The sequence below is a fragment of the Pundamilia nyererei genome, unplaced genomic scaffold, assembly GCF_000239375.1.
Source record: "Pundamilia nyererei isolate P.nyererei 1_Seehausen unplaced genomic scaffold, PunNye1.0 scaffold00362, whole genome shotgun sequence".
Lineage (NCBI taxonomy): Eukaryota > Metazoa > Chordata > Actinopteri > Cichliformes > Cichlidae > Pundamilia > Pundamilia nyererei.
The window spans coordinates 245,879-258,914 of record NW_005187763.1 but is presented as its reverse complement, the minus strand read 5'-3'; the positions used below and the strand labels follow the sequence as shown (position 1 = coordinate 258,914).

The following is a 13,036-nucleotide window of genomic DNA, read 5'->3' as shown; positions in this document are numbered from 1 at the left end:
GACAACATGCATGAAGAGGATGATGTGGACAAAATACTCATTTGCCTAATAATTCTGCACTCCCTGTATGTTCAGTCCTCAAAAGCTGTAAACCGCTAGTTACCTCTTCTCTTAACAGTAACTGACGTAGATTTCTTACTGAAACATAGTCTTTCCGGGCAGCTTTGACCTGCCATGTAGTTAAATTTCTTGGGAGAAAAGATATGTGGAAGGTTAAGTGTTAAGAGGGACTTCCAGTCATGTTGTAAGATAGGATGAAGATTTCCCACAGAAGTCTAAATCAAGCTTAAAGTATTACTTTCCAATGCGTCACACCCAAACCCTGGATGTGATACAACAACCAAAAAAATATATGGAAAAATATGCCAGGGCCTTCCTGGACAGACAGGAGAATTGTGGGGGGATGACCAGTGCCCCCCCTGAAACCACCCTTGGTGGCGCCCCTGTCCTGAAGGTTGAAATCGATTGAAAAGAAGATACTTCACAAAAAATTGTCTAGCAATTGCATTAACAGCAGCAGTAAAACAAGAAAAGTCACGATGCAAATCACAAAACATTTTTCACTTTTTAGGTAAAAGCTTCATCAGTGCAGCCTGCAATTTGCATTTTTTGCTGTCTATGTGTTGTGTTGCTCTTTTCACAGTCTCACTACAGCTCAGAGAGTAGTTGGACAGTGTTTTTACACATGTCTGTCGCTTCAATTTCTAACTACGACTGCAGCAACATAGTAGTGGCCAAAGAAATCGCAAGGAGGCTTTTTCCACCCAGTCATACACAAGTGTTTGTCATTGACCAGCCTGTAGGCCTGCGTGACTGGAACTTGTTCGCTTGACCCTGCATTGTCCAAATGACAGTCAGGTTAGACAAGTAGTTAGAGGTCATGTGTCTCCAAAATCTCACTATTTTGATGCCATAGTTCGAACAGTGCTAACAGTGCAAACACTAACAAGCTTGTTCAGCAGCTTCTTCTATAAACTGTATTAATGCAACTCCAGTATTCGGTGGATACAGTTATAACAAAGAGGGAAACTATCCACAGAGGCCCAAACTGTTTTTTGTTTAATGCCAGGCTGTAAACATGTGTTTTTAATGCTGTAAAGTTGGACATTTTAACATGGGTGTCTATGGAGATTGAGTCACTTTTAGAGCAAGCCTCAAGTGGCCATTAAAGAAGCTGTAGTTTTTTTTGGCTCCTCTGTGTTGGCTTGGGTTGGTTACAGTTTCAGAATACACAAGAGAGGTATTAACTTGGATTTTTCTATGTTGTAGTACAAAACGTGACTACCACTAAAGCTTGCATTAACTGCAGACCGTATTTCAGTCGTCTCACAGAAAAAGCCCAATAAAAAAAAAGAATCTGCTGACTTTCAGATAAAGGAGCCAGGGGAGGAAAATGCTAAGTCATTTTAAAATTTTAAGACCTACTCCTGCTACACTGAATATCAGCACAGGTTTGATTCTTTCTTTATGAGTTCATCTTCAGCTGTATTTGTTTTAAAGAACACTTATCGTCTGAATTTAAAACATAACAGCAATTTTTGTTAAACACCAAGTACTGTGGTCACAAGTGACACTTCCAGGATAATGTTATATACTAAAAAGAACTACAGACTCTTTTACTGCCTACGTAATCACTGTTTACAAACTGTAAAAGGGTCTATAACACTAAAGCTAGAAGAAAATTGCCAATCTTCAGCTAGCAATGGCTCATTTATTAGTAATAAAAAACCAGCTGGTCAGACCAGGGATGTCAAACTCATTTTACAAGCCATGAAATGTATGAGTCAAAAGTCCACAGTGTGTATGTCCTCCTTCACATTCTCCAGCGGACCGGATGAGAGTCTTCGCCAGGCCAATTCTGGCCCCTGTGCCGTATGTTTGCCACGCCTGTAATAGACTAAAGAAAGCAGCAAGAGCAAAACTTATTAGTCTGTTAGAATAAAAAGAAGGACTGGCACATCCACGAATAATGAATTCATCCTTTAATCCCTAAGAAGAAAATTATGACACGACATTTTTTCAAAGTATGATATTAGTTTGTGAAGCTAAGCGAGGATAGAAAGATGGAGACACATAACCCTGCTGCTCTAATATTTAATATTTATGTTTTTCCTTCAGGGCCAGGCAATGTCACACACTGTAACTTCCCAGCACAGCTCAGCCAAGGTGGAGGGGCTGCGGGCTGCCACGCCCTACGTGGTGCAGGTCAGAGCACGCACCGTTGCTGGGTATGGACGCTACAGCAACCCCATGGACTTCAGCACCAGCCTCCACAGTACGGACTCGTTCTTTCCCACCTTACCGTCTGTTCCTGATGATCTGCTGCAGCGGTTCTCTTAATGAGGGTTCAGACTTGATAGTTTTTATGGCTGCCCTAATTGGTAGCCATTATGCATGCAGCGCAAGCCACCCTTTAATCTCTCTGCTGTTATGCATTCATTTGTGTGTCTCCGTGGCCCAGGTGACCCTCAGAAGTCCGTGCAGGACCAGCTGCCTCTCATCATCGGCTCGGCGTCCGCGGGTCTGGTGGTCATTGTTGCCTTGGTGGTTATCGCTGTTGTCTGCCTTAAGTAAGTGTTTGATTTTCATTACCGACAGGCTGAACTACATGTTTTCACTTTGTCCGTTAGACTTTGAACAAAGACGCTCATTAAATTTTAACATGCTCTCAGAGGATGTAAACTGTTAGCCGCTACAAATCAGCTCCAAAAGAGGGGAAACAAAGAAAGGAAAAAGCAGATGTGCTGCCAGGAGTTTCGTCCTCAGCCTGTGATTATCTGATAGCGCAGTTAGACGTTAGCTTGATTCACTGTACCTGGAAAGCTGGCCAGGGCTGATTATGTCAATGTGACTTTTCTCATGTGCTTCTTGTTTACAGGAAGCAGCGCAGCGGGTCAGAGCTGGAGTACACTGAGAAACTGCAGCAATACAGTAAGTTTATGTGCTGAGCTTGGAAACCGTCTCCTCTGTGCTACTTTTGCTCATGCCAGCACAGTTAGCCCACTGATTCAATCAATTATCCAATCACCTGTTTGAGGCAGGAAAACATTTCCCTGTTGTCTCGGAGGAGGTCCGAGCACACAGATCATCTGAGTTGAAGTAGATATGTGCGCAGCGGGAAATAATTCCACACTGGACGAGGAGGGGCTGCCCACACACTGAAATGTAAAATATTTGTTAATGCAACATTTTTCCGAGGTCTTTGCTTGATGAAATTTCAGTCTGCGGAAAGTCATTTGTTTGGTTTCTATTTTTTCCCCCTGAGACACACATGGCATGAGTTGCAAGCTCCCCAATGTGATTCAAGTTCTCCACTTTTCTGTCTGCCTGTGGACGGGATGCTGTTATTTGAAGGCCAAAAATAAAGCAAAATGAATTGTTTGTTAACTATATTTTGTTTTGATAGGTTTGATAGATTCTAATGCAAAACATCAGCCTCGCTGCACAGATCTTAATCAAGGCGCTATCAGTAGGAGAACAGGACTAAGAATCTACTGCTGTGCTGTGAGTCTCTGTCTGAGCACAATAGTGTCACTTGCAGTTATTATAAACTAAACTCAGTGATTCAATTTTACCAAATCACAACAGCAGTCGCCTCAAGGTGCTTTATATTATAAATTAAAGACCCCCCAAATCATACGATGCCCTATGAGCCAGCACTTGGCAACTGCGGGAAGGGAAAACTCCCTTTTAAAAGGAAGAAAATGTCCGGCATACATCTGCCATGACCAGTTGGGAATGAGTGGAGGAAAACAGGATAAAAGACACGCTGTGGAAGAGAGCCAGAGATGAATAACAGCTAATTATTAAATGCTGAGTGGTGGATGCGGTGGCGGTGGCTCTGCCTCCCAGTCTTCTTTTAAATACCGTAGGAACCACAAGCAAACCTTCAGTCTGAGAGAGAAGTGCTCTCAGGATGGCACTATAAGGTCTCTGAAAATAACATGTGGTGTGATTATTAAAACCTTGTATGTGTCGAGAAGGAAATTACACGATTAGGCCTTAAATTTTGACCTGATCCTGGGATTAACTCACATGTGGGCAGATGCCTACAATTTCCTACATCAGTGTAAATGTTCATGTAGGAATTAAGTGGATTTTTCCGTGTTTTATATCTTATGTTCTGTTTTTGTATGTTAGAAATCTTCTCACTGCAGCCATATTTCGATTCACTTATTCAATATGTGGCCACTCTGTAAAAAATGTCCACTCGTGCATCAGAAGAAAAGTCAGACCGATCTTTAGGATTAGGATTTATCCTTTTCATTACACGAATGCTGAATCTCATAGCAGTTCGCCACAAAGTTGTTGAGATGAATCAGTGTGGATTCATCGTCTGGCTTTGCTATCCGTGGATCAAACACAGCATAGCTAGGAACATGTCTTATTTATACTGCAGCATTGATTTCACTCATATTATTCAGCCGTTGGCGTAATCAAAGCTTTGCTTTTAACAGATGAACTCATATGAACGACATTAAAGATGCAGATTTTTTCCATTTTTCTCTATTTTTTAGTTTCTCCGGGGGTCAAAGTGTACATCGACCCTTTCACCTACGAGGACCCCAATGACGCAGTCCACGAGTTTGCCAAAGAAATAGACATCTCCTGTGTAAAAATAGAAGAAGTCATCGGCGCAGGTAAAGAACCTTGATGTTTTTTGTCCAAGTGGACAGAATAATTTACCTTTATTAAACATTTATTTGAGCAAGAGTATGCCATCAAGGCCGGGCGCTGCTCTGTTAGAGAGTCCTCTGTGGGAGAGCAAGGTTAGGATTCAGAGTGCACATGAGAGCTGTGGGTGGGAAGGACTTCTCTGTAGCTCTCCGCCCCTCCTTCCTTTATTTCTTTCTTTCTTGTCTTTCCAGCAGCATGTTGTGTCCTAACTTCACCTCAAATGACAGTCTGCTCCCGCTCGTTCAACCTTCCTGTCTTCTCTGTCTTTCCTTCCCTTGTAAACATTCGTACTCAGGCACCAAATGCAAAACCCTCAAGTACCTTGCCCACCCTCTGTCTTCCTGCACCCCTCCCAGGTTGCACACTCGATCTATACCAGTCACTCCCTCTCTCCCCAACATCTTCGACCCCTGACCCCACTAGCGACCCCCGTCTTCTCTTTTCTAATTCTCTCCCACAGTCGAAGTCGACCCTCAACTCACTCCCGAGTCCGACCAGTAACGCTTCCTCTCCCCGCACTCTCCCTGACGCTCTCTTTCCCGCCACCCCTCCTCCCCGTTCATTCCTCTGCTCACTCAACCCCTGCCCACCTCCATCACCCCCCACCCCTCCTCTCGCCACCTCGTTCTCCTCGCTCCAGGTGAATTTGGCGAGGTGTGCCGCGGGCGTCTCAAGCAGGCCGGGCGCAGGGAGATGGTGGTGGCGATCAAGACGCTGAAAGCCGGCTACACCGAGCGTCAGAGGCGGGACTTCCTCGCCGAGGCCTCCATCATGGGTCAGTTCGACCACCCCAACGTGATCCGTCTGGAGGGCGTCCTGACGCGAAGCTGCCCCGTCCTCATCATCACCGAATTCATGGAGAACGGAGCGCTCGATTCCTTCCTCAGGGTAAGCTTGGCGGGAGGCGTGCGCCGCCCAACACCTCTGACAGAAAAAAGATTGCTTTCTGTTTGCATCAAAGCTGAGAGGAACACACACACACACACACACAGTCATTCACGATACCTCTGGGTTATCAGAATGTTTTACTCTCTGTAAAACACCCCGAGGCTCTTTACTTGCTGAGTGATAGAGATTAAATGCGCAATATAACGCCTGGAGACAAGCATAGTGTCTCTGCTTGACGTGACTGAGTGATGCTGACAGGCTCTTCCCGTGCACAAACTCCTGGTGGAAAACTGTCACACACGCAGACCTTTGGATAGGTTTGCTTCTGTGTATTAGAGAGTCTTTGTACCACCGCAGAATACATTAGTGATCAGAGTTTTTGGTTCAGACCACCTACACAAAACGCTGAACAAAGGCGGGATGAGAAATGAGGTGTCACAAGGTACATTTCCAGCTGCGTGGGGACTATTACATGTCATTTACATCCAATAAAATGTGTTTTCTTGCGTGGCTGTACTGTGAAGAAGACTATTGCAGCTTTTTGACTAAATGACGATTCTTCATGCTTGCGATGAATAAATGCTCTGATGCTGGTATTAATAGCAGTTTTCGGGGGATATTGTTAATGATATTGAAGAAAGGCGACACTGACCAGCTTGTCGAGCTGGTTTCGGTGGGTTTGATGCCTGGTGTGATGTCGGTTCTCTCTTAAAGAGAATTCGTCACACAGTTTAAAAAAGTATTGCTCAGTACTTTGTTGAAGCTGCTCAAGGCCACTCTTGGCTGTGTGCTCAGGGTTGTTGTTGTGTTGGAACATGAGCCTTTGCTCCAGTCTAAGATCCAGAGCGCTCTGGAGCAGGTTATCATCTAGGCTGCATATCTCTGCATTCATCTTACCCTTGATCCTAACTAGTTTGCCACTTCCTGCTTCTGAAAACCTTCCCTACAGCACGCCACCATGCTTCACTGTAGGGATGGTATTAGCCAGGTGATGCTTAGTTTCCTCCAGATGTGATGCTGGGCATTCAAGCCAGGGGTTCGATGTTTGATTCATCAGACCAGAGTATTTTGATTCTCATGGTCTTAAAGCCCTTCGGGTAACCTTCAGTCTCGCCACTCTATCAAACAGGCCTGATTGGTGGAGTGCTGCAGAAAAGGTCCTTCTACCCCAATCGCTCGGACTGGTCAAGTGGCCAGATCTAAGAAGAATTTCAAACTTCTCAATACTTATCAATGCAGTACTTTTAATACTTATGTACATGTTAATATTATGCATTTCAAACAAAATAAAATAATCACAAATTTCACTTTTTTCAGTTTTCAGGATGTTAATTGTCAAGCACAATTTGATCTCTTTTTAAAAATCGTTCTCAATTCAAAGCCTTTTGGACTTTAGAGTGCTAATATATTTGTTTTAAAAAGAAGCGGTTTGACGTGGTCCTCTCTGACTCTGTGAAAGATCTATCGGAGTTTACAAGGATTCATTAATTACCTGAAAACCAGCTGATTTATCAGCAATAAGAATAATAGCTGCAGCTCCACACGAGAGCCCTCACTTCCTTTTCTCGATCAGCGGGGAATTAATCAGTTTTGATAATTATTTGTCGAGATGGAATAAATGATAAATATTCATCAGTCGTAGCTTCTGAAATTTAATCACTCAAAATCTTGTTCCTTTTTTACGTTTAGTCGCTGTGTAACTAATTAATAACATTTGTAAATGTTGTCTGAATAAGTAGCTTTACAGAAACCGCTGACATGAGGGGCGAGTTTACCGTCGTATTGGCGATGAACGGCTGGCTCTAGTTGATTTCCACGCTTTTCTCCAACCAGTCGGTAGAGACCGACTTATTCATCTGAACTTAATATGTTTGGTGACACTTTAACGGTTCTTTAAGAGTGGGTTACTGAGCTCAGCTAACCTCGGCAGTGCCAGAAATTAGCGAGCGGGGGCTAGCTGGTTTACATTTCGATACAGGGAAGTGGGCATTGGGCGGTGACAGCCACACTCCAATATGATTATGACACCACGAATGCTATCAGACCAGAGTGCTGTTAAGCTTGCATTACCCAACATCTAGATCGGACTGATAACACTGATATGATATAAATATGCTGATTTTAGATTGTAAATCTACTAATATATGATGCTGTGTTATTATATATAAAGCATTTCAGCAAGGTATCGGTGATTGAACTCCTGTCCAGCTGCCACATTAAACCGATGTGCACATTAATGAGTCAATAATTTAGGCAAATCATTAAAATACTTTAGATTTACTTTGTGCAGCAGCACTTTTTAAGTACATGAACTTTTTAAGTATAACGCTGATACATGAAAATAGTGACAAATATCTTCTAAACCTCTTGATGCATGCTCAATCATCCAGGAAAGTAAATCTCCAAAAAGTTGATTCTGTTCATCTGGACGTAGCGTTTTGTGGGAGAAACGTTTCGTCACTCATCTGAGTGACTTCTTCAGTCTCAGCTGACTGCAGGTTTCCCCAACCTTATAAACAGTACATTTGCATAATGACTGAAACCAGTCCACTGAAGGAACAATGGGCTGGGAGGTCAGTTCCTTGATCTTAATTATGCAAATTCTCATGACCATTGATCAACAACCACTGATCAGTGGTCATGAGTACCATTCACAGAGAGTTGGGGAATTAAGGAACTGACCTCCCATTGTTCCTCAGTGGGCTGTTTATAAGATTGGGGAAACCTGCAGTCAGCTGAGACTGAAGAAGTCACTCAGATGAGTGACGAAACGTTTCTCCCACAAAACGCTACGTCCAGATGAACAGAATCAACTTTTTGGAGATCTTCTAAACCTGTTCTTTACAGTCTGTTTTTCAGAATCAAAGGCTCTGATTTCTTTTCTTTCTCTCAGTTGCTCAGTTAAATTAACATTTGTTGGTTCTAATCTTAGTTATCACGTAATCATCTGTATCATTACTGCGGACGATTTCAGATGTTTTTATGTATAAAATCTTTGGGTTTTAGGATATGTGTTTTTATTGTATTTCGTCATTTTTATTCGTTTGTCAATCATCAAGCCAACTCGCCGTCTCCTTTCTAAGCATTTTGGACACTTTCACAATTTTCAAGTTAATTTTCAATTTATAAATAATGAACTGATAACGCCAACACTCATTATTTGCAGCTCCACATCTGATAGTGCAGCCTGAGCTTTTTTTTCCCCTCCTTCTCACCCACTCCTCTCAGCCAGCTGTCCTACAGATAACAGAAAAAGTGCCTGCTCTGTGCTCTCCTCACCCCCGCTCTCCCGCCAGTGTCACACTGCCTGTGACTCAGAGGAACTCAGAGTCCTGCTCTAACAAGGAAACTATTGAGTTAATGCACACACACACACGTGCACGCACACATGCACAAACTGTCCAAGCGTGTCACCCGCAGTGGAGCTTCAGACTCCCCCCCCGGACATGTGGACATATGCACATGTAGAAAACTTTATAGAAACACAGAAATAACACACATGCACTCATGCCACCGTGGCTTTGAAGGCCTGCTATGAATCACGGCTGTTTACACATCCATCCATCCCGGCTTGTTTGCCTGTCAGACTTCATTGGAGTGTGCAGACTACAAGGCAGGATGTTTATGGGTTTGCGATGGCACGTCCTGTGTTCTTTGCTTTCTCATCGCGGAGCCAAAGAAGGAATTGATTATGTCGGGAAAAAAATTCTTATTTTCCCCACCCCTGTGACTCCCTTCGCTCGGATTAGATATTCAGGTCATGAGAGAAAACCTCCCACCGTAGCTTCGTTCAATTTTGCAGAAATTTCAGATCATTTTTTAACTGGTTAATTGATTAGTTTTAGTTCAGCTCCCACACATCAGGGTACACGCGCCTTCGCGAGTCAGGAGCGCTGATTTATTGCGATCTCGAGTATGTGACACGCGTCACAAATGCGGAGAATTGTAAATTAAACCCTGAAAGCCCTCATCTAAGATTACTTTCATGCTTCTCAAATGTTGCACGAGAGGGCAAATCTCTGCTTCTCGAGGACTTTGCCCTTTTTACAAATGATCTTTGAGCAACATGACATAGTGATTTTGTTGACGGGCTGATTTTATTCTCATGTCAACAGGAAGAAGAAAAAGCAAAGCCATGTTCAGCCTTTAACTGCTACTAGTTTGTCAGTCAGTGAATGAGGGGAAAATACCTGCAGTGGTCTGGTTTTGATTGCAGTGTTTTGGCTCCCATTATTATATTGTTTTGTTGAGTCAATGGCGAGCCATACCAGCTTTAGTATGACAGTAAAGACTCTAATTAATCAGCTAATTGGACAGCATGCATGAAAAGGTCAGCTGTCAGTGACTGTCAGCGGGAGCCATGAAGCACTATGACAGATGTCATGTTTACGTGGCCTCGGTGACTGATCTCCTGCCTCTGGTTCTCCTCTTATCTCCCGTACTCGCCCCTATCATCTGTTTCAACACATCTTTTCTCTTTCTCATTTTCCACTCCCTGTTCATTAACCGCCTCGTCTGCTGCACCCTCCCCGCTTCTCCCCCTCTATCTCTGACTGTGTGCATGTGTGTTTTTTTTTCCTTGCTTGCAGCTGAACGACGGGCGCTTCACAATGACACAGCTGGTCGGGATGCTGCGTGGCATCGCTGCAGGCATGAAGTACCTGTCAGACATGAACTATGTTCACCGAGACCTCGCCGCCCGAAATATCCTGGTCAACAGCAACTTGGTCTGCAAGGTCTCCGACTTTGGCCTGTCGCGCTTTCTGGACGACACCTCCGCTGACCCCACTTACACAAGCTCTCTGGTTGGTGAAATACGCGTGAATGTGTGTGCCGCTGTGCGTTTGTGTACACTGTGCTTGTTTAATTGGGCGTCTTAATTCGATCCCCCCTCACTTGTTTCACATGTACACATAAATGCATGTGTGACTGTTCACGTGTGCCAATATTTACGTTGGCGCGCGACACCATCTGTGAAATTTGCATTTGCTGTTTTTTTTTTTTTGCATTTGTGTGCTGCTGCTTGTGCCTGCGCTTATAGGATTGGAGTATCTTTCAGAGTGCTGATACCATCCCCCTCTGTCTGTGTGTGCAGGGCGGTAAGATTCCCATTCGGTGGACAGCACCAGAGGCCATTGCCTTCAGGAAGTTCACCTCTGCCAGTGACGTATGGAGCTACGGCATCGTCATGTGGGAGGTGGTCTCCTATGGAGAGCGGCCATACTGGGACATGAGCAACCAGGATGTAAGTCAGCACAAGAGTCTCACGAGAAAACGTATATCTATAGCCTGAAAGCTCATGGAAGGAGTTTCATGTCTAAGTTTAGGGCCGGCTGAGAGTTTCTCCAGGCTGCTGTGGCTTTGATTTCCAGCGTGACATGTTGGACTCGGGCCTGTTCTGCTGTCTTTATCTCCTCACTGCAGATGCTGGTTGCAGCTGCGTGCCTATGTTCTAGTTTTTACCACCTTATTTACGGCCCTGGCCTGCCCACCCCCCTACAAATCCATACTGCAAAGCCTCCCTCCTCACACTTACAAAGGCATACTCAGGATTGGCTTTTTCTCTCCTTCTTCTTTACGTGTGTTGGTACCTGTAGGCTATCTGCACTGCACAGACATTGTAACTGCAGCAGTGAGCTCGAAGGAAAGAAAAAATAAATCTCTTGGTTCCTCCTCCCTGAACAAAGTACTGAAGCAATGTGTACACCTCCACTTCACTCTCTGAGGAATATCTGCTCTGTACTGAGCTTCAAAAAAGCGACTTATAACGCTGATACCAATAAAGCAAAGGAGAAAAAAAAGGATCAGAAATGAAAAATGGCAGTAATGTATGTATAACTTTCACAACAGAACCCACATGCAGTAATGAAAGCATCAAAGTAGAAGCCCACTATTGTTCCCAATAGCCTTTGTGCCACAGTCATCGCTCAATAAGCAACAGAGTCAACAAATACGAGATATAAACAGAAGTACTCGCAGACTAGAAGCACGACATAAAAATCAAAGAACAAGCGGTGGGAGACGAGAAGCGCTGCAGAAATGTTTTATTGTTCCCAAATGGCATTTTTTTATTGTTGTGGGGAGTTAAAACCCATACGCAGCTTACGGAGGCAAATGCAGTTGCTAGGCGAACTCGCATCCGTGAGCCAACGTGTTCTTCCTCCAGTTTATTGTTTCTCCCATCAATCATGCCAGTTCTGAAGTGACAAATTTGAGAATATTGTTTTTATAGTTTTGTTAAGACGCTGAAAGAAAGATTGGAATGTGTGACAGCACGAGCTGAGGAACTGTCTAATGCAGGAGATAATACAGGAACTGCCGATTATTCTCACACCACAACAACAAAGGCCAAACAGAATGAGCATAATACGAATGATTCAGAGCCAAATGGTAACACTCTGTAGAGGCGCCACATGAAATTTGCCTAAATCCTTATGCACAGTCTTCTGGGTTGATATTTATTTAGCATAGCAAATTTCAAATGTAATCTTCATTTGAATGTGTTTGTGGCGGAAATGATTATGGACCAGAGTGAGACAGGTTTACAATTATCAGAAAGCTTGCCATAAAATGTGTCCAAATGTATCGGTGTTCTTTGTCTTCAAAGGAAATTTAATGATTTCAGAGACCCCTCAACTTTATCCCTTAATGCAATAATTTCTGAAAACTCTAAGATAGGTTTCCATTAAAATTTCTTACAAGTATACAAAGGATGAAGAGTAATAGCTGAAACAAGTTTCAGATTTCTTTAGCAAATGATCAAAAACTTGCAAAACAAATGGTATTCTCCTCTTAAAATGCTAACAGCCTAAACATTTTAAACATTATTATGGTGTATTCTTTCAGTTATCTCTTGTAGTACACTTCTGCATAGTACAAAATACTTTTTGCATAGTACATGAACAGGGTAGTGTTGTTTCAAATCCAAAGACGGCTAGTAATGCGCTTGTTGAAAATGGCGATTGTAGCTAATGACCATTATCAACATTAGCTGCTTCATTTTGCAGAACTTTACAACTCGTCAAGCCTCCGACCCTTTTTTACATCAAAGACTTCATCAAGACACTTCAGCATCCACAAACATCAAATCATGCCACAAGTATAATATTAATACCTGACAAAAACAAAAACAAACCAATGTTAGCTAGCTTGCTAGCTAGCGTTGGCACTAACTAGCTAGCTAACTTTAGCGATGTCGGTGTACCCTCCCACTGGCTGAAAACTGGTTGATGGTCACATTTCTCCTACCTTGGAGACAGCTTGGCAAGCACTGAGGATGAAACATGTTTACACCTTAGTTTTTTACACTATCTTACACTTGTAATAAAACCCTTGTCAGTGTTGACATCAAATATACTATATTATTGCTTTTAGCTTCATTCAGTATTTAGTGGAGACTCAAACAAAATTACCTTACAGATACAAATTTTTGTGACCGTTAAGTTACGTGCACGGTTAAAATTATTTAAGT

At 43.1% G+C, this 13,036-nt stretch overlaps 1 protein-coding gene across 1 annotated transcript in view; it reads left to right on the top strand.

Annotated features, from left to right (window-relative positions):
- Positions 1-13,036, top strand: part of ephb3a (eph receptor B3a) — a 37,253-nt gene that overhangs the window by 20,014 nt on the left and 4,203 nt on the right. The window contains exons 7-13 of the mRNA XM_005752486.2: positions 2,119-2,275; positions 2,462-2,570; positions 2,879-2,931; positions 4,518-4,640; positions 5,318-5,565; positions 10,155-10,370; positions 10,661-10,810. Of these exons, the coding sequence (XP_005752543.1) occupies positions 2,119-2,275; positions 2,462-2,570; positions 2,879-2,931; positions 4,518-4,640; positions 5,318-5,565; positions 10,155-10,370; positions 10,661-10,810 (1,056 nt within the window). The remainder of the gene's footprint in view (positions 1-2,118; positions 2,276-2,461; positions 2,571-2,878; positions 2,932-4,517; positions 4,641-5,317; positions 5,566-10,154; positions 10,371-10,660; positions 10,811-13,036) is intronic.